Source organism: Leuciscus leuciscus (assembly GCF_965113295.1).
Source record: "Leuciscus leuciscus genome assembly, chromosome: 15".
In the NCBI taxonomy this organism is placed as follows: domain Eukaryota; kingdom Metazoa; phylum Chordata; class Actinopteri; order Cypriniformes; family Leuciscidae; genus Leuciscus; species Leuciscus leuciscus.
Window position 1 is genome coordinate 13,033,435 of NC_138739.1, and position 22,042 is coordinate 13,055,476.

General features: G+C 37.8%; 2 protein-coding genes across 8 annotated transcripts in view; both read right to left on the reverse strand.

Annotated features, from left to right (window-relative positions):
- Positions 1–22,042, reverse strand: part of LOC309476094 (cell adhesion molecule CEACAM1-like) — a 161,225-nt gene that overhangs the window by 84,642 nt on the left and 54,541 nt on the right. The window contains exons 1-5 of one of the 7 annotated variants that reach the window (XM_082139269.1): positions 20,061–20,332; positions 14,448–14,783; positions 13,669–14,010; positions 13,192–13,313; positions 11,791–12,714 (exon numbers count right to left, since the gene is read on the reverse strand). The exons of 1 other annotated variant lie outside the window; for it this stretch is intronic. In XM_082139269.1, coding sequence (XP_081995395.1) covers positions 12,604–12,714; positions 13,192–13,313; positions 13,669–14,010; positions 14,448–14,783; positions 20,061–20,175 — 1,026 coding nt within the window. In that variant the 5' untranslated portion in view covers positions 20,176–20,332 and the 3' untranslated portion in view covers positions 11,791–12,603. Of the gene's footprint in view, positions 1–11,790; positions 12,715–13,191; positions 13,314–13,668; positions 14,011–14,447; positions 14,861–20,060; positions 20,337–22,042 lie in introns of those variants that run through there. 5 more of the 7 variants (XM_082139273.1, XM_082139272.1, XM_082139267.1 and 2 more) reach the window with 5 other exon arrangements.
- LOC309476146 (uncharacterized protein) overlaps positions 20,656–22,042 on the reverse strand; it is a 122,742-nt gene continuing 121,355 nt past the window's right edge. Inside the window, exon 5 of the mRNA XM_082139366.1 lies at positions 20,656–20,956. Coding sequence (XP_081995492.1) covers positions 20,888–20,956 — 69 coding nt within the window. The 3' untranslated portion in view covers positions 20,656–20,887. The remainder of the gene's footprint in view (positions 20,957–22,042) is intronic.

Genomic DNA, 22,042 nt, shown 5'->3' on the forward strand with positions numbered 1-22,042 from the left:
CACTCCCTTGTAGAACATAGTCCGATGTTCTATAGCCGATTTACAGGAGTGCAAATTAACACATAGCTGAATGTACATAAACACAGTGCCAGTGGCCGTAGCGACAACAACTGTGAATATACGCAGTTAGATAATAGCCCCATTATAGCATAGCACCTCAGAAGTACACAAACACAGTCGTAGCCGTAGCTAGAACTGTGAGTATACGAGTTAGTACAGAATAGCCAGTTGCACTGAAGGAAACGGGGCAACATAACAGCGTAGCACATGTACGTAACAGCATCGCTCGCTGTAGTGCCAACTATACGCAGTAGCTCAGTATAGGCACTGAAGGATATGGGGCAACACCGCAGCATGAACACATCCATGTGCAAATAAATGCAGCGCAGGTCGCTGTATCGACAGAGACTGTGAATATGCACAGTTCGACTGGGATAGCTAGTTGCACTAGATACAGGGCAACATGACAGCATAACACAAGTGCATAAGAATAGCGAATCCATGTATGTATATAAATCTGTGTGTACAATGCAGCGCTAGTCGTTGAAGCGACCGAAACTGCATGAATATGCGCAGTTCAAACATAATGGTCAGTTACGTTGAGGGCAACATAACAGCATAACGCTTCAGTGTGTACACAGATGCAGCGCAAGTCGCCGTAGCGACGACTGTGACTATGCACAGTTAGATATGATAGCTAGTTGCACTGAAGGATACAGGGCAATGTGATAGCATAGTTACATTAATGTACAAAAACACAGCGTCAGAGGCATAGCGACATCGACTGTGAATACGTAGTTAATCAGAATAGCCGGTTGCACTGAGGATACAGGGCAATATATAACGGCATAAATCATAGACACATATCAATGTCATAACATATCAGTGCGTAGTGTGTACACAGCGTCAGTTGCATCGCACAACAACTGTGAATACGTAGTAATCAGAATAGCCATTTGCACTGAAGGATACAGGGCAATACATAACGGCAAAAATCATAACACATATCAGTGCGTAGTGTGTACGTAAACACAGCGTCAGTTGCATCGCGCAACAACTGAATACGCACTGCGTAGTAATCAGAATAGCCATTGCACTGAATGATACAGGGCAATATATAATGGCATAAATCATTACACATAACAGAGTGCGGTGTGTATAACACAGCGTCAGTTGCATCGCGCAACAACTGTGAATACGTAGTAGTCAGAATAGCCATTTGCACTGAAGGATACAGGGCAATATACAACGGCAAAATTCATAACATATCAGTGTGTAGTGTACATAAACACAGCGTCAGTTGCATCGCGCAACAACTGTGAATACGCACTGCGTAGTAATCAGAAAAGCCATTGCACTGAAGGATACAGGGCAATATACAACAGCAAAATTCATAACACATATCAGTGTGTACATAAACACAGCGTCAGTTGCATCGCGCAACAACTGTGAATACGCACTGCGTAGTAATCAAAATAGCCATTGCACTGAAGGATACAGGGCAATATACAACGGCAAAATTCATAACACATATCAGTGTGTAGTGTGTACGTGTAAACAGCGTCAGTTGCATCGCGCAACAACTGCGAATACGTACTGTGTAGTAATCAGAATAGCCATTGCACTGAAGGATACAGGGCAATATACAACGGCAAAATTATAACACATATCAGTGTGTACATAAACACAGCGTCAGTTGCATCGCGCAACAACTGTGAATACGTACTGTGTAGTAATCAGAATAGCCATTTGCACTGAAAAATACAGGGCAATATATAGTGGCATAAATCCTAACACATAACAGCGTGTAGTGTGTACGTAACACAGAGTCAGTTGCATCACACAACAACTGTGACTACATAGTAATCAGAATAGCCAGTTGCACTGAAGGATACAGGGCAATATCGTGGCATAAGCATAACACACACATATCAGTGTACATAAACAGCGTCAGTGGCATCGCACAACAACTGTGAATACATAGTAGAATCAGAATAGCCAGTTGCACTGAAGGATACAGGGCAATTTATAGCGGCATAAATCATGAACACATTAGAGTGCGGTGTGTACGTAAACACAGCATCATTTGTGTTGCACAACAACTGTGAATATGTTGTAATCAGAATAGCCATATGCACTGAAGGATACAGGGCAATATACAAAGGCACAAATCATAGCACATATTAGAGTGCAGTGTGTACATAAACACAGCGTCAGTGGCGTAGCGACAACAACTGTGAATACGTAGTTAATCAGCATGGCCAGTTGCACTGAAGGATACAGGGCAATATACAACGGGACAAATCATAGCACATATAGTGTGCAGTGTGTATAAACACAGCGTCAGTGGCGTAGCGACAACAACTGTGAATATGTAGTTAAATCAGCATGGCCAGTTGCACTGAAGGATACAGGGCAGCCTGACAACAAAAGCTGTGTAAGCACATCAAAATGTAATGTTACGTAGGCCCAGCGTCAACAGCATATAGCGGTAACAACTGCGCAACCCCGTAGTCAAGACTGACTAGAAGGGGGGTAAACAACACTCACCGGATTGCGGCACTTTCCATTGTCAGAGCGGGGCGGCTAGAGACCTCTATGCTAGAGACTCATAGCATGGTACTTTCCCTTTTAGACACGGAGCCATGGCCTTTGCCTCGTCTCTCTAGACGCGCGTCTTGCGCACGACTACCAAAGGACGCCGTGGAAGACGGGAGTCTTTCTTGAAGCAGCCTGGCTGAGAAACCGGGCTAAAGTATCCTTATCAACAGAGCCTATCGCGTCGAGTCCTTCTAGCTAGCCCGCGAAGAGGACCGGAGTGGCGACGGGCAGCGTCAACTCGTCTTAGGGCGGGAGAGGGCCCACCAGCGGCCTGCTGGCGGCAGTGGGCCTCATCCCCGCTGATGCCCGGGTTATTCCCCTGAGGGCGCGCACTGTCCGGCACATGCCCGTCGTCGTGAGTGCGGCCTCGGTTGATCCTTGTTAGGGTAGAGCGAGTCGATAGGACCCGCACATATCTGGCATGTAAGTTAGCAGCCATCGGATGCGGGGAGGAAACATGGTGAGTAACCTCTATTGCAACTTCCACGATGACTTCAGATAAGACTTCTAGCGTGAAGAAAGAGATTCTGACGGAATTGTCGCGCCCATGCTATTTATACTGCCCGCGGACCGGTCAGCATTTGCATGTTTCGCGTCAATTGGCCAGCTGTCTCCAGCTGGCGTTAGCCAATAAGATTTCAGTGAAAATGAGGAGGAAGGGAGTTCCCATATACGTCAGTGACGTAATGTCGAAGTGACCGCCTTGAAAGGGAACTCACGCTGGGGGGTCAGCCAGAATATTTTAAACTTACGTGTGAAAGGGTTAAATTGGCTGTGATGATTTGTATTGAATAATATATATATTTTGCCATTTTTATCTGACAGTCCAAGAAAACGGTCATTTCCATCACATAGCAAAACATGTGTTTTGAAGAGAAAATAATTAAATATCTTCTGTTATAAATATATTTGATTAAATAGCATGCACATCTCTGATCAAATTTGTAATTTATTTATTTTTCAGAAATGTAACTGTAAAGATTTTACAATGTTTACACTAAAAAACACCTAAAACTAGATCACTGGAACATTTAATTTACTTATCATAGCTCAAAATCATGTATTTCTCAAAGTGTATACACATATCTTACCCCTAACTGCACAATTATCAACACCACTGAATATAGTTGTTTTGATTGTATGTTTTTTATATGTTTTACTTTAAAATATGTGTTGTGGTGGAAATGACATGGCGTGGCGGAAGAGACAGTGTGTGGCGGAAATGACATAGATAGGCAACTTCCAATTAAAATCTATTTTTTTACTGCTCTATGTGGTGAACTAGAGCAAACCCTATATGTCATCATTGCCTTAATATAACCTTCATATAACCAGTTGAATATAATGTTGAATAACAGATAAAATAGGCAATATTTAAGTGGATCTGATTTTATTCTTTCTCTATATGATCTTGACCTCTGTGCTGTGGTATTGCTTGCCATCTTAAAGAAAGAGCCAAGACATCATGTCAAACTTACTTATCTATTGTTCTCTTATTTACCAACAATATTGTAACAATAATAAATAATAAAATATTTCCTTACTACATTAACTTAACCTTTTCATGCATGAATTATGATAACCTCAGTCAGGATTTTTTTCCTATGTGTTTTTATTGCTCTTAGGGCATGAAAAACAAGATTTGAATAAAAAAAAAATAATAATAATTTTATTTGTACACATTTTTCAAAGAGATTTTCAGATGTCCACTTGAGTGGACAGCATGCGTTTATAGTTTAAACTGAAGAGAGACTGTATTAAACATACCATAATACAATAATCAAACAGATAAAGTATGCGTATTTAACAAACAATAATCAATAAAATTATATAAAATCATGTGAAAACTATAAAATATATACAAAAAAATATAAATGTGAAATATTGCAAAGGCAATTGAACTTCATACAAGTTGCACTTCGCGTGTCTTTGATATCAGAACATGAGGACGTGATTCCATCAGAATTTTCTACAGCCTGTCAAGGTACAACTGTGGAAACCACTCAGATGCTCCCTCCAGTGCACCAGAGTATGGAGATTTACCCTTATTAGCTGATAATTCTGATTATGTTCAAGATGGACATGCACATTTCTATCATAGCCCTCCTCTGAGAAAACCTAGCGATACGTTTTTTTCAATCTCATCTGAAATGATCAGTGTTGGGGGTAACGCATTACAAATAACATGCATAATGCATTCAGATTACTTTTTTGATGTTACAAGTAAAGTAATGTGTTACAAGTAACATGCATTACGTAATCAGATTTTTTTTATGTTACAAGTAATGTATTACAAGTAACATGCATTACATAATCAGATTACTTTTTGATGTTACAAGTAAAGTAATGTATTACAAGTAACATGCATTACATAATCAGATTACTTTTTGATGTTACGAGTAAAGAAACGCATTACAATAACGTGCATTACGAAATCAGATTACTTTTTGTCACATACATTTCATAACTTTTTTGATGTCAATGAAAATTACATTCTAATAATACAAATACATTTATTTACAGTCAAAAAAGTCACTGCAGATTAAGTATTTTCAAAAACAATATTCACAGTATAAGTATGAATTGTAGCTGAAATATAGCCATTGATGCATGAGGTCCACTATAGTGGACAGATTTTTCTCCCGATCTAAAATCAAAACTTGGAAAATGTAACTGTGATAGGACTCATTAGATATTGCTTGATGCTGCAATATATTTTTTTTTACCTACAAGAGTCTCCTAGGATAGAAGGAATGGGTGGATATTCCAGAGCAACTTGGCATTTCTGACTGACCATTGGCCATCTTGGTTTGGAGGGGAAAAAAATCAAAACACAACGGCTTGCCACTTGGTTGCAGTGTATAGGATGATGCATCAGGGTCCAAAATGCTTTTTTAATAGCTGTCCACTGTAGTGACCACTATGCATGAAAGGGTTAATTAATTATAAAAAATTTTACATTAAAGTTTTAGTATTATAGCCCAAATAATTTGCTGTTTAGCACGAACAATGTAATTTCCACCACAACCTGTCTTTACCACCACAATGAACACCGTGGTGGAAATGACTGTGGTGGAAATGACATTTCCCCCCTTTCTCTCTAAAATATCATGCCATGTTAGCCTGCTAATATTAGTTTTAGAGTTAGCATTAAATATACACAAATTACACATTATTAAATTAAATTTATCCAGTTATTTGTACGTCCATGTGAAATATGAGCCGTTTGGAAATGACGACTAATAAACATACTTTCAGTTTTAGTCATATTTACCTTGATTTTTCTTCTATTCATTACCCCCTAAAGAGGTCACCCTTTCACCCAGCCATGTGTTTCACTGTGGAGTTTCTGATGCTATGGTTACTAAGTATACAAACCTAAAACAATGATCCCAGGATTCTATTTTGTACAGTGTGGTGGAAATGACAGTGAACCCAAGGGACAAGGGTTCTACTTATGAAAAATATAGGAAAATGTGAATGAATATTGCAATATATAATATGTTTAATTGAATTAGACATTATTTTATCATTTGTACTTGAAATCTACATTATTTAAATATTTAATTTAGAATTAAGCGAGGTTGCAGGTACAAAGTCTGGCTTAGGGACAGAGGGAAAACGGTAAAAACCATGCATAAAAGGCCTCATATTATATAATAAAAAGAATGATTGAGCCATGATACATTTTTTATAAGTTCCCCTTGGGGTGAAGTAAGTGTGGCAAAACCAAAAAAGAAGAAATGTTTTTTAGATTTTATTATTTCATCCAGGGACAAGAAAAGTACCATAGTTAAAGAATCACCCATGTATTGTTTGCAATTCAAGGTAAACACCAACATACAATATATCCATTTTACAGACCTATACATTCCTTTACACAAATAAAAATGTGTAAGCAGTCCGAAAGCACAATGTCCATAACAATTAAACTTTCTGACTATTTGATGTTTGTCTCATCGATTTCATCATCTGAAAGGGCGCTTAACAAAATTCTTCTTTGAAAACTCGGCTTATTAAGTTTCAAATTCCTACTATTAGAATAAAATCAAAGTGTTGAGCTATATTTCACAACGAGAATCAAATATCAAAAGGATTGTTATTAAATAGACGTACACTATGTCTTATTTCATGTGCTATGTGGTGCCTCACGTTCACACGCTGATTATAATCAGATTAGATCAGCGTGTGAACGTGACTAGGCCTATGTTGGTTATATTCAAATCGTATGAGATCGTGTGAAATTTGTTATCTGCATTATTTGTTATCTAAGAGTACACTCTGACCAGGGACGTGGGAACTATATTGTGAGAGGGGGGGGGGGGGGGGGGGGTTTGGGTAGTGTAGGCCTAGTAGGCTGTGTTATGTATAGACTATATTATGTATAGTCAATAGTACATATTGACTTTATGATTAATTTAATCTGTTTTGCACATGCATCGCCACAGAGTTAACCATTTCAGACAGTACCGGACAGCAGCCTGTCTCGTTCACTTCACGTGTGTGGCCGTTACGCACAGCTGTGGCCGCTCCAATTTACCTTCAATGAAATCTATGTCAAAATGCGTTTACGCAGAGCAGGGTCATAAACGCGTGTGTGTCTGGAGTTCAGCGAGCTCCACGGAGCACTCCTTCAGTCTATCCACGGAGCGCTTAACAGCGCTGAATGAATGATGATCTGCTTTTATGTAATTTTTCCTTTTTTATTCAGAATATTCACAAATGTGTTAGCTATGGCATGAAATATCTGATATTCAGATTGTCAAATACATGCAAGTGGAAGTGTATTGTTGTTTAAACACCTTTATAACGATCGCGTTAGTTGAGCTGAATGCTCGATATAATTTTATGACACAACATTTTGAAATGTAGGCTTAAATCAAACACATTTTAATTCAGATTCTGTATATATATATATGTGTGTGTGTGTGTGTGTGGGCCCCCCCTGTTCCAACGTCTATGACTCTGACACTTCAATGATAATTCTCATCAAAATGCTAAAGCACTCAGCGTTTGAATAAAAAAGATTTTCACAAGCAGTAGTGTACATTATAAAATCTCAACATATGAGATGCATATTTTAAAAAATGTCAGCATTTTATCAATTAGGTTGGTACAATATCAAACCCACAAAGTATTGGGCTGCAAACATTTATCCGCCCGATGTAGCGTCAGGTTTAAAACGTTTCTAAAGCCTGTTTTATGCTTCTGCGTCGAATCGACGGCGTACCCCCGCGGACCCCTCTGCGTCGACGCGAACCTCGACGCGACCCCTCCGCCGTAGCTTGACGTGCACCTCCAAAAAATTGTAACTACGCGTCGCGGTGACGCAGACCGCAGGGGCTGTGATTGGTCAGATTATACATCATTTCCGGAGTAAAATATATTAAAATAGAAAACAGTCATTTTAAATTGTCATAAAATATGTTTTGTTTTATTGTTTTTTATATACTAAACACAGCCTTGGTGAGCAGAAGAGACTTCTTTTAAAAACATTAAAAATCTTACCGATCTAAAACTTTTGACCGGTAGTGTATATGTATATATTTATATATATTCTTTTCTTTTTTTGTTGTTGCTAGAAATAAACTTCAATCAATCAAATCAATGTTTGTTTTGAAAAAAAGTTTGTTGTTTATTTACAATACAATGTTCACGGGTACATCATGGATATCAAGTAATTAACCAAGTCTGCCACGGGACACTACATTATCCTGCCATGGCACCGTGGTCGAACCCATTTTGTAGCCCAACCCGGTGATCTGTTGGTTTGCACCCGAAGATAAAATCTTTAAAGTCACTGCCAGTCTCTGAGCGAGGTCAATAGGCATACTGTGTGTAGTCTGATGCTGTATTAACGGCTTTAAACGATGAACAAGATCGTCAAATCGACCTTTCGACATCCGAAAATACTTAAAGTGCATTTCTTCGTCCAAGTCCCTCAGCGGTCGAACAACCGTAACAAATTCGCCAATCCTTCCCCTGTCTTCGTGCACTGGTCGTACAGACCACCTTCGCTGACGTCTTCTTTTTCTTCTACGATTAAACATTTGCAATAAAATCATTTGTTGTTCAACGTTGATTAGCTCCAGCTGCGACAACACTCTCTCTCTTTCGCTCGCCATTGTCGGAAATGAAAAAGCGGAACCGGCGCATGGAACCAAAACAAACTAGGAAAGAGATTCGCGAACCACACCACCCCCCTAGCGTTCTGGCGGTGAAATGCACCGCGATGCAACGCAACCCGACGCAGAACCATAAAACGGTCACGACGCCGTTGGAGTGACGGCGTAGCTACGCCGTGGAGTTGACGCAGAAGCATAATGAGGGCTTAACTCTATAACGGGTGCAAAACTCAGTTTCTGTAAGGCCACAGTGTAATTAAACACGCCTGATCCAGCTAATTATAGTTATATACTCTTACATAATATATATATTTATATATATATATATATATATATATTCTTTATTATGGTGAACATATTTAGACAGTTTGTGAACCCTGTTTTGTTTTCAGACAGTTTAATGTAACTTTTAAAAAACTCTACAAATGTAACTGCCACTCATCAACAGAAGATGTTACAGTTACGTTACAATAAAAACAATCCTCAGTAGGCTGGATTTTAAAAACACTCAGTCTGACCTTTGCGTCCTTCGAGGGATGCAGCGTCTGAATTGGGACCAAGCTCGGCTCCAGCTTTCAGATGTAAGGTGGGCCAAGTTACAATCCTGGTGGACCGGAATTTTAACTATTATTATTATTAAAAAAAAATTTTTTTCACTGTAACAAATGTAACTTTATTTTATCACAAAAGTAGCAGGTCTTAAGGGACTCTATATAAACACAGAGCTCAACGCTAAGGAGTTTATGGTGAGGCCTACTTGCCCTTCCAAACTTTTCACTAGCCCCACTAAATAAGTTAATAAATAAATGCATACACAAAATGGCACACATAAATACAACAGAACAAATAAGGTCAGATCAGGTTTGTCTAACAGTATTCAGGTACAAAATACTATATGCATTAAAAATAATCCTTATTAAAGCTAAAGAAGTTATTCAGTCAAGGTCAGCAGCAGGTGTATTAAGCTACTGTCACTTTAAGAACAAATGCACTGACACATTTCAGATATTCTCCCAACTGTTTACATTCATAAAGACCTTTTTATTTTAGATCAGTTAAGATTGTTTACTTAGATACAAGCCAAAACTGGCATTTTGACGTAATTTTGTGTGTACTCATTCGTTTAAGCGCGATAAGACACAAAGATATCAGTTCAGTAGCGCTGACTTGTGAGTATGTGCAGTGAAAACAGCGTGCGGTTACCAAATTGAGTTTCTTTCGAGTCTTCTTGCACGTGAATTGTTTAAAGTCATTTGAATGTTTATGAAGACCGTGGTCACGTTCTAATACTGCTTTCTAAATAACAAGCGGAATTTTGATATCAAACAGTCGAAAACCCAATCTCACTCAAAATCTGGAGCTGAATTGAACATCACACCAATTTTACAATCAGTCCTTGTTCGGCGTGGGGCCAAGGTGGGTCAAACTCCTGATTGGGTGGGCCATGCCAACTCTTGCCCCCCTGTTGAGCCGGGCCTGATTGAGACACAGCCTATATGTGTGTTGGAGCAGGGCTGGAACTAAGCTCTGCAAGGCTGTGGCCCACTAGGAATTGGGTTTTGCACTCCTGCTCTTTATCCTTGCTATTATTAGCAAATCAATTATTTTACAGACACTTTAATAAGGTCTTGTTTTAAAGGTTGGTCTGCAATTAATGTTCACTCTGCATCAGCAGTTCCTGATTGCGTTTTTGTTTCCTTGCAGAAATCAAAGAAAGAGGTCATGTATGAAAATGTCCCTAAAAATTGATGATCAAAAACTGGATCTACTGGATCTGATGTTAGAGCTCATACGGGCCCTGACTCACAACCTTTGGTTTCTCACAGAATCTCTGCTTTGTTTTTGATCTTTCTATGACATTGTTTGATCGCATCTGTTTTATTTTTTTATAAGTTGTTATTGTGATGTCTAATATTTTGTTGCTCTGTATTAGTACTGTAATGTAGTGGTTCACAAATAGTACAGCATCAAGAAACAAAATTTAGTTTTTAGCTTAACATCACATGGAAATTTACTAACTTTATTGAATATTCAATTCTCTTTTTAAATTGAATATTGAATGCGTTGCACATTGCTGTACAGTAGTCTGTAAAGGCGAGATTTTTTTTTACCTCCCAAAAAACAGAGGAAACTCCGCCCGCAGCCGATTCTAAAGATTTAATTGGTCATGTCAATCACAGTGCCGATTGCCTAATCTACACCTAACGCTTATTTGAGGCCTCGATGTACTTCAAGTGAAACTGAAGAATGAACTGATGTGATGTCAATTCGAACAAAATCAGGCTTAAAAACAAAGTTCTTTTTGGGAGTTCGAAAAACAGCTTGGCAAAGTGAATTTCCGATAAAACTTCCAGCTGGTAAACACCTTTGTACTCCCATTGGTCCGTGGTGATTATGTAATAGGTGTGCGCTGAGGTTCCACCTTATTTTACATTAAAAATGTTCTTGTTCATATCTCCTGTTCAGTCTGTCGAGGTCAGACGTCTGCGAGTGAAAACATGAGCGCACTGGAACGCTGTCATAGAAAATTAAGTTGTATTTCCGATGAAACAAGACACTGACAGTTTTTCATGTTAATACGGTAAAGCTGCTTGATTTTAAGCAGTCTATGTATACAGTGATAAATAAATCAGTGTGACGAGACTTTAGTGGAGTGTAGAATTGCAGAGCTTGTAACATATCCATGTTGCTATGATTAGATGTTTTTCTTATGCTTTATTAAAATGCTTGCTGTTTTCTCAATTTTGTTGTGTTTATTTTGTTATTGAGAGGAAAGCGCACAGCACATATTTACATATTCATCTAACCCTTGCTCTCAGCAGTGTGAGCGGCGCCAGATGCTCGATTACAGTATATCACTCACATATTCACTTCGTTTTACCCCTGAACGAAGAACGAGAATAAATTACCTTTATTCTTTAAAGGTAAAAGTCTTTCTAATAGGAAAACATGATTTAACTTGAACACTAGATAACGAAAGTTACAATCACTTTAGCTTTCAACATAATCAGTGATAAAAGGAAAGATTCTCAAAGCCTTTAAAGCAGGCAAAGGTGTTTATTAAGTTACATGTTTAAATACAGACAGAAGAATGGAACAACTTACTTTATAGAAAACTTAGTTGTAACAAATAATGCACTGTTGTGCAGAAGAGGCCGTGAAAGCCTTTCTCACAGTGTGAGGTTATGTGTGCGGGAGTGACAGGGTTAAAGCCTTTCTCCCAGATCAAGTTATCTTTACTTCTTATACCCTGAGTAAAGCATTGTTAAACATGAGTGAAATAACAACACCAAAACCGACCGACAGGAAACCAAAAGATATCCAGACAGCAACGGATCTGACAGCAACGGATGTTGCTGTCTAGGTATGGTAAATGTGTGGTGATCAAGAGGGGGAGAAGAACATTAACATATTCTCCTCAATGCATGTTTAAGCAATAGTACCTATTTTACCTTAGGATACTTTAAGTCTATTAAATTCCTCTATTAAATTCATCACCTTTCAGTTCAGTTTATAAGCTGTCAGATGAGACTAAACATGGCATAGTTACATATTGGAATACACTATAGATAAACAGTATGTAGTTGAAACCACAAATGTCCTGTGAAGCAAATAGTACAGACGTGTCATTGAGGTGCAAATGACTCCGTCTCTCCCGACAGATGCATCCTGTGCCTGGAGTGTCCCAACAGTCCTAAGCGTATGAGCATATTGATGAAATCCCTTGCACTAGATAGGCATTAGTAATCTGTGATGATGAAGGTCATTGTGGCACGTTTAATTCACATGTACTCCTTTAAAGGGATTTCTGAAGTTGTAGGGCAGTCAAGAGTTCTACTCATATTCACTCAGCCCTACAACTCTTATAGTGTCTGATTTAATGATGTTCCCTGTCCTCCAAAGGAATGACATTCGGACCATGTGGGTTATCAGCATCACCCTCCTGAATGACATTGGGATCATGTGGTGGGTTATCAGCATCACCCTCCTGAATGTCATTCAGATCATGTAGTGGGTTATCAGCATCACCCTGTAAGAAAACACAGATTCACAGAAGGTTAAAGTAATGAGGAGGATAGATGTTTCAGATACACAAACACAAAAACTACAACAGATTTGTGTTTTCAGTTCCTTAATATTAAACACTGTCTATAAACTGCATCAAACTGCCATCTCCTGTACTTCAGTATTATAAAATTAAATTACGTATTATGATTTCAATATCACATCAAAACTGCTTAAACTGTTGTATTGGCATTTTCTTACAAGACTTGCTATCTGACAAAAGTCGCACTTTATGTTTTAATATGGATTGTTATTTAATTAATTTTGGAGTTATTTGTGTTTTTGATATTTTGACTGTAATGTTAAAAATAAAGGACACAAAATGACTATTCATTCACAGTTTACATTTATGTTTGTATATAGAATTAAATTCATACTCCTTGCTATTTGTAATATTTACGTGCTGTTGTACTGGTGTATAGATCTTGTGGCGATAGTAAATCACACCAGCAGTTACAACTGCAGAAACCAGCAGAACACCAACAACTATTCCTGCTACAGCTCCTGAAGACAGACCTGAACCTGGAACAGAAACAGATACAGACAGACAATGCAGTGTTTAACAATATCTTTGACTCATATTTACACCTTTCTACCTTCTACATACACCTTTCTGGTCATCAGTTGTATGATATTGATTTAACTTATAAATGGCACCAGCAGTTAAAATCACTAAGACACTCAACAGAAAACAATATTCACAGGAAAACTGCATTTTTCAAGTTAATAACTTTAGTCAAAGTGTCATTGAGTCAAAGTTCGCTTTTATAAACTCTCCATACCCATCAGTTATTGGGTTGATTTGAAAAATATTGAACTGGTTTTTTTTTTTTGTCCTCAAAAGAAAATGCATTTAATGGCTGAATTATACACTCACCAATGACAGAAACACTGAATCTCTTCACTCTAGTGATGCTGAAGCTGCTGTTGATGATGATGATCTGTAGTTTATATTCTCCAGAGTCTGTGTTTCTGGTGTTTGTGATGGTCAGAGATCCAGTCTGATGATCCAGCTTCAGTCTGTCTCTGAATCTCTCTTTACACTGATCATCTGTACAGATCTTACTCTGATCTCCAGTGATTTCAGCGATGAGAATGTCATTAAAATACCACGTCATCACATCATTTGTGCTTTTTATTACACCAGAATCTAAAGTAACAGATTCTCCTTCCTTCACTGACTTTCTTTTCACTTCATCTCGTTCAGCAGCAGAAACACCTGAAACACAAACCAACAGATGATTAAAGTTCGAGATGAAAACAACAAACGCCACAACATGAGAGAACGAATGAAATTGCACAAGCCCTTTCTTAATGTTCGATCTGAAAAGAAACAATTTGTTTTTTACTCAAACCCATTTTACATTAAATCCTCATTTAAACAGATAATAACAGAAGCTGATCAGAGATGGTGTGATAATACATTGCTGACTCCCTCTGAGCTCAACTGCAGCTTCCTATGAAAAAATTAACTGTTAAAACTAATAACTTGTCAATGGAAAAACCATACGAGATCTGAATACTGTAAGAATTATAACTGAGGGAAAAAAAGAAAAAAAAGATCCGAATATCATTGGGGGAAAAAAATCTGGTAAATTAACAATACAGTTTAAATATACTTATAAACTGTTATACTTTAAACATTCACTAACTCACCATGGACAGTAAAATTGAAGATATTTCCACTAATGCTGCTGCTGCTGATGATCCTCAGTTCATAAAGTCCAGAGTCTTCAGTTGTGATGTCTGTGACGGTCAGAGATCCAGTCTGATGATCCAGCTTCAGTCTGTCTCTGAATCTCTCAGTACCTTCATTACACTGAACATCTGTACAGGTCTGGTTAAGATCTCCATTGATTTGAGCAATGCGAATGCCATTAAAATACCATTTTATATCTTCTTGTTGGTTGGTTTTAACATTAGTGTATGTGTATAGAGTGACTGAATCTCCCTCCATCACTGACACTTCATCTGATCCAACACCAAAAACACCTGGAGAAGAATTGAACCGTTTTTCTACAATATATTTTTAATCCTGGTGTTTGAATCTCCCACATAAATAGTATTTACATTACACTTTATTAATTTGGCAGAAGTTTTTATCCAAAGCGACTCACATTACATTCAAGCTACATTTGATCAGCTGATGTAAAGTAGATCAATTAGGGCTCTCAAAATCAACACTTTAAAGCATGCGATTTATTTGTTCAGTTTAACTCGTTAAAAATATTTAACGCAGTTAACACAGCATCTGTTTTTTTTTTTTCTGGCATCCTTTGGCTAGCGTTACATTATATGATGACGCTATAATTCATATAAGTGCTATTATTCAAGCGCGCTAAGACTGCAGAAAAAACACACAACATTGTTTTAATAATAATAAATGCCTGTTATGATTTAAAAAGAACATGTAAAAGGAACAAGCGCAGTTGACAATTGAAGGAGACAAGCTTTACACTAAGTTGAACCAGTGGCGGTTCTAGACCATTTCAACTGGGCAAGCTGGGGCCAGTTGTACTGTTAGAGGGGCCAGTTTAGACCACATTGTTGTCATATCATTTTCTGCACTGCACTATAGGCATTAACAGGCAAAATACCATGTTTACAATCATTCAACAATGTATTTGCATTTCCATTATATTTTTTAGATTTGCATTACATATTCAGAATCAGTCACATTAACTGTATTCTACGATTTTTGTATTTTTTTGCAAAAAGATAAGCAAATTCATCTAGATTTAAGGCCTTTGCCCTCCTTGACTCATAGAACACCTAAATTGCTTAATCTGTCATCTGACATTGTGGACCTGAGATAGGTTCTCACCAGCTTTAGTGCATACAACATAATATACAATTAAATTATGCTTATGTTAAATGTATTGTGCAGGCTAGGTATAAAAAATATAGGAAAAAAAATATAATATGAAACGCTTCAAAACAGAGTGCACAATGCGCTTATGCGCATCGCGGGTGCAGAATGATGTGCTCAAAGCAACATGGAGTCACAGTGTTCAGCGCTGCACAAGTGCGCATTTAAAAGTTCACGGCACAAAGCGAAGAAATGTCGAGCGCACAAATCCTAGTGTAGCCTATATCTGTCCAACAGTTTATTGATCATTTGTTTCTTCACATAGTGAAGTTTTAAATTCCAGTTATTGTGCGTTTGATGCCGATTCATAGTCCTTGTGGTGTGAACAGGCACACGGTAGCGAGTCGTTTTAAAACAGCAACAAACATAAAATACAAATACACAAAATAAAGTCATTTTATGCAAATCCACTGCCTTTTATCTACAGATCAAGTATTATAATGTGAATATATCATATTGGAGAGAGTTTTACCGTGCATCCTGCTGTAACCGGATGAGGCGCGCGCGCTGTTTAAATATGATTGACAGATGAGGGAAAACTAGTTTCCACAAACTTTCATTTAATGATGTAAATAGACTTATGTCCCTCACATTAAGCTATGGAATGGCTTCAGATGACTTTGTGAAATTATAATCAGACCCTCTCAGACCCAAGTCACCCAAACTGACGTAAAAAAGAGGCGCAGAAAAGCGCGCTGTTTGCATCCCTGTTTAAGTAAAAATACTCAGCACCATGAGTTTGTTGATCATATATTTGATCCTTTTTCAAACTGCCACAAACTAACAAACGGCCAGGTTAAGATTAGCTGATCTACGTTACACTTCTGTAATGCATTTAATACAAATACAACATATTAACAACTTTACTCACCTCTATATTTCCTTCTTTGCTTTAACTATAATATTCGCGCAAAACGTCCACCAACTTCTGAATAGAATAAAACCTGCAGATCCGATTTAAGCAGTCCCTCTAAAGCCTGTTTTATGCTTCTGCGTCGAATCGACGGCGTACCCCCGCGGACCCCTCTGCGTCGACGCGAACCTCGACGCGACCCCTCCGCCGTAGCTTGACGTGCACCTCCAAAAAATTGTAACTACGCGTCGCGGTGACGCAGACCGCAGGGGCTGTGATTGGTCAGATTATACATCATTTCCGGAGTAAAATATATTAAAATAGAAAACAGTCATTTTAAATTGTCCTAAAATATGTTTTGTTTTATTGTTTTTTATATACTAAACACAGCCTTGGTGAGCAGAAGAGACTTCTTTTAAAACCATTAAAAATCTTACCGATCTAAAACTTTTGACCGGTAGTGTATATGTATATATTTATATATATTCTTTTCTTTTTTTTGTTGTTGCTAGAAATAAACTTCAATCAATCAAATCAATGTTTGTTTTGAAAAAAAGTTTGTTGTTTATTTACAATACAATGTTCACGGGTACATCATGGATATCAAGTAATTAACCAAGTCTGCCACGGGACACTACATTATCCTGCCATGGCACCGTGGTCGCACCCATTTTGTAGCCCAACCCGGTGATCTGTTGGTTTGCACCCGAAGATAAAATCTTTAAAGTCACTGCCAGTCTCTGAGCGAGGTCAATAGGCATACTGTGTGTAGTCTGATGCTGTATTAACGGCTTTAAACGATGAACAAGATCGTCAAATCGACCTTTCGACATCCGAAAATACTTAAAGTGCATTTCTTCGTCCAAGTCCCTCAGCGGTCGAACAACCGTAACAAATTCGCCAATCCTTCCCCTGTCTTCGTGCACTGGTCGTACAGACCACCTTCGCTGACGTCTTCTACGATTAAACATTTGCAATAAAATCATTTGTTGTTCAACGTTGATTAGCTCCAGCTGCAACAACACTCTCTCTCTTTCGCTCGCCATTGTCGGAAATGAAAAAGCGGAACCGGCGCATGGAACCAAAACAAACTAGGAAAGAGATTCACGAACCACACCACCCCCCTAGCGTTCTGGCGGTGAAATGCACCGCGATGCAACGCAACCCGACGCAGAACCATAAAACGGTCACGACGCCGTTGGAGTGACGGCGTAGCTACGCCGTGGAGTTGACGCAGAAGCATAATGAGGCCTTAAGGTTACATTTGTGTTCCGTGTTGCCACTGTCTAATAACGGATCATGTGAAAAACAACGATAGCAAAAAATAGTTTTGTAAAAATTATTTCACACTCCACATTTAGGGGGGCCACAAGGGGGCCCAAGCTTGTTGTCACAGGGGCACTGGCCCCCCTCTAGAACTGCCACTGAAATATACCTACATTTTAACATGCCTCTGGTCGTAAAGCTTTTACTGAGGCTTTTTTAGGTCGGGTAGGATCTGTGATCTCTGACCCAGTTTGTTCACTGGCTTTCATGGCTGCAATATACGCTGTGTTTTCCACCAACTGCATGGCAACCCAGTTGGTAAATATAACAATCCTTCCCACAAAACATAAAATAATAATATTAAATAAAGATTATACAAAAGCTGTGAGCATATATTGAAAATGTATTAGCCTTTTTGCTACAGGATCTTGAAAGTGAGAAAAATTGGGGGTCACTTTCATTGTTTTACATTAGTGGATAAAGTATTTTGCAAGTAAAATAGTTATGTTGGAAAGAAAATGCACTCAAAATGTTTTTGAATTTTTCCCATCTGTTCAATTTAATTAATCAAAATAAGCTAAAGTAACATGATTTTTAACATTTTGCTACAACTTAATTTAATTGCGTTAAATCAACCTAATATATTTAAAACTCAAGTTTAATTTGTGTGATAACTACATGAATATTTTTTGTTGACAACTAACTGCAGTGGATCTGTAGTTGCCAGCATGCTTTGCAAGGGACTGCATTAGGAGGGTAGATTTAGGGATTAAAGTGTTAATTTATGTGTTTTTTTATGGAAAGATGTTGTTAGTTAATGTTAATGTTCAGATATATAGAGAGTACTTTCTGTAATGTTTTTGAATTTTGTGGTTACATTATGCAAAAGAATGGTGACTGTGTTTAGGCTGTGGACATCTTCATAAGTAAAATGTATTATTATATAAAAAGTGGTTTTAATTTAATTGAACATAAGTATTTCACTCTCATTGGAAGTAGAGTCAAGTTAGCTAAAATTATAATGTTGGCAATTTTATATAGGCAGGGCAAAACAAATTGTCTCTATTAGGCATGGCAAAACTTTAGTAGGAATGACAATTTTTTTTAGTAGCCTAGTCCTGACTAAATGATTTTAAGTTCATACAACAAGATTAAAACAAATAATTTAAAAACAAATAATTTGATTGTAAAATGTAATTCAATTTCAAGTTTTCCTTAAATTAATTAAGTCCGTTCAACAGCTTATTTTTTTGAACAGCTTATTTGTCTCTATAGACATTTGTTTGGGTTTTTCATTTTTGCTTCTAAAAAAATGAAAAACCCAAACAAAACATCCTTGAAATAAAGCTCAAAGTCTTTATATATAGTTTACAATGAACTGGCAAGTATCTTGCCAAAGTTTTCTTGTATGATCACAAAATGGCAGAAAAGATGCAAGAGTCTCTGGTTGTGCATCACAGAAAGTACAATTCCTTAATTTAAACACACAATGACACAATGAAAGTTTTAACAGGATAATACCGATGAATAAGCTTAAAAGAAATCGCTTTGACCGTATTTAAGTTGTTCCACTAAGTTGTTCCATTTTGAAATGACATAAGGAGTGGAAACACAATCATTAAGAAAAAGAAAACGAATCTCTATTATTTTTTTAACTAGTGATAGCACCAAATACAGTGGCAAACTGTTTAGGAGTAACAGGAATATAGTGAGAGACATTCTTGATAGTATTAGTAGAAGTAACCATCCCGAATAAATAATTGACTAACTCAATTGATCCCAAGGTTTTTCTGTGATTGACTGGTACTTGTTTCAGCAGTTGCGTAATGCTGATCTGCTGAGCAAGAGAAAGTAGGAACCTATGCTACACAATTCTAACAGTTTTTTTCCCCCAAATCTTATTTCAAACATTTTTCCACTTCAAATTTTATTTCAAACATTAGATTTCATTAGATTAGATTATAGATTCTAAAAATAGAATTGCAATGCTGACAACTTTTTTATTATTACTTTTTTTATATAAAAGATGCTGATAATAAAAATAGTGATTAGAAATAAATAAAAAATTGTGAATAAATGCTGTGTTTGTGGTACAGCCGTCAGCCGTGGATCAGTTGTGCACTGCAAACGCAGCATATGAGAAAGCACAAAAGCACATGCTGTTCCATACGCACTGCAACACGCACCGCAAACGGAGAATGTGTGAAACAGGCACTATAGGCGAGGCTACAGCGGTCACAGAAAACACCGGAAGAGAGATTGTAACAAATAAAGTTCTTACCTTTTTCGAGTAAAATCAAGATCACCGAGAACGAATTAAAAAAAAGCTTAATTTGCAGCATGTTTCCCCCATGGTTTTCCTTTATGATTCTGATAAGCGTTCTGTTCTTCTGCATTAAAGGCGACTCAGATCTTTCGCTAATTCAAGTGAAATTAACATGGGAGCCTCCATAATGGAAGGTATAGAGTGTGTTGTGAAATCACAGTGCAGTGCTTTATTTTGAGCATGTAACAGTGGGTGCAATGTGCATGCGTAGGCGTAAGCGTATGAGAGAGAGAGGAGCTGCTCTGACCTATAGCCTACCTCCAGGTCTCTGTTAAAAACAATTTGTTTCCCAATTTTGGGGAGTTTTCAAACCGGGATAGGTGTTTTTTAAACTATCCAACCAAAAAGCACGGAAACCTAATAAGTGATTCATTTTTTTTTCTTGTTATCTCGTGATCACGACTTACATGTTAGAACACACTAGTAGATAAACAGTAGTTGAAAGCATCTACAGTACTGTATGTCCTGTCTCTCCCGACAGAAGCATCCTGTGCCTGCAGCATCCCGTCAGTCCTCTATCAGCATATTGATGAATCCCTTGAATTAGATATTAGTAAGCTGTGATGATGAAGGTCATTGTGCCACATTTAATTCACATATACACCTTTAAAAATTCAGAAATTTCACTTTCACAGGTATTGGTATCGACCACTGAAATCTTGGAATCGTGACAATTAGTGAGTTTCAGCTGATCTTCTCTCCGTCATTACCAAAATCCATTTCAAAATATCAAAATGATAAATGTTAGAATGTTTTATTGGGAGCCTCAGGCTGAGTCTGATTTAAGGATTTTCCATATCCTCCAAAGGAATGTCATTCAGATCATGTGGTGTTTTATCAGCATCACCCTCCTGTAAGAAAACACAGATTCACAGAAGGTTAAAGTAATGAGGAGGACTGATGTTTCAGATACACAAACAGAAATACCACAGACTTAGAATTGTGTTTTATGTTCAGAGGTTTTCAGTTCCTAAATATTAAACTCTGTCTTTAAACTGCATCAAACTGTCATATCCTGTACTTCAGTATTACATAATTGAAGTATTATGATTTCAATATCACATCTAAAATGCTTAAACTGTTGTATTGGTGTCCCCGGCATAACAAGAAACTTGCTATCTGACAAAAGTTACACTTTACATTTTTATATGAATTGTTATTTAGTTAATTTGGGAGTTATTTGTGTTTTTGATTAGCCTGGGAAAACCCAGACAACTTCCGGCAAATTTAGATTTGCTCTGCAAGTAGTCTGGCAAAGAGCTCATTCAAGCCCATTTCCATGCCGTTGAAATCGCGGCACCAATCAGAAACGTTGAGGCGGGCTTTACACGATGACGATCGCTCTGATTGGTTTTAGGTCTAGCCTATCCAATTGCGCCCAGAGGCATTTGAGCGACGTCCACTCCGTTGGTGAAGCGCACCAACTTTTAAATGCAGCATTATTATATTCAAATTTCAAACACATGAGGACAGTCTCCATGAAAGACCCACTGGCAGATGAACGTGCTACTACATTTCTCTCCGAAACGGTAGGAAATAAAATTCGATTTAATAGAGGATTTTAACTGTGACAAGATGATTGACAGGGCAGTTTACATGACGGGATGCACGCGACAGATCCGTCCGATAAAGATGACGAAGTAGTATGTCCCAAAGCTTGCCTACTTTTTTGCTACACATTCAAAAGTAAATAAATTTTCTTCACAAAAAGAGTACATACTTTTATGGCGTAGTGTAACTTAGGCGAATTGGGACGCAGCAGAGCCATAGAGAGAGAGAGTTGCGACACTCCCATAGACCTCCGTTGTAAATAATGGCGGCGCTTTTAACCGCCTACTTCCGGGATATGAAGATCGGAATAGTTCCAAACACTGTCATTTGGGCGTTGGACACCATTCACTTACATTGCTGCGCGTCGAGTTGTTCCAGAGTTAAGT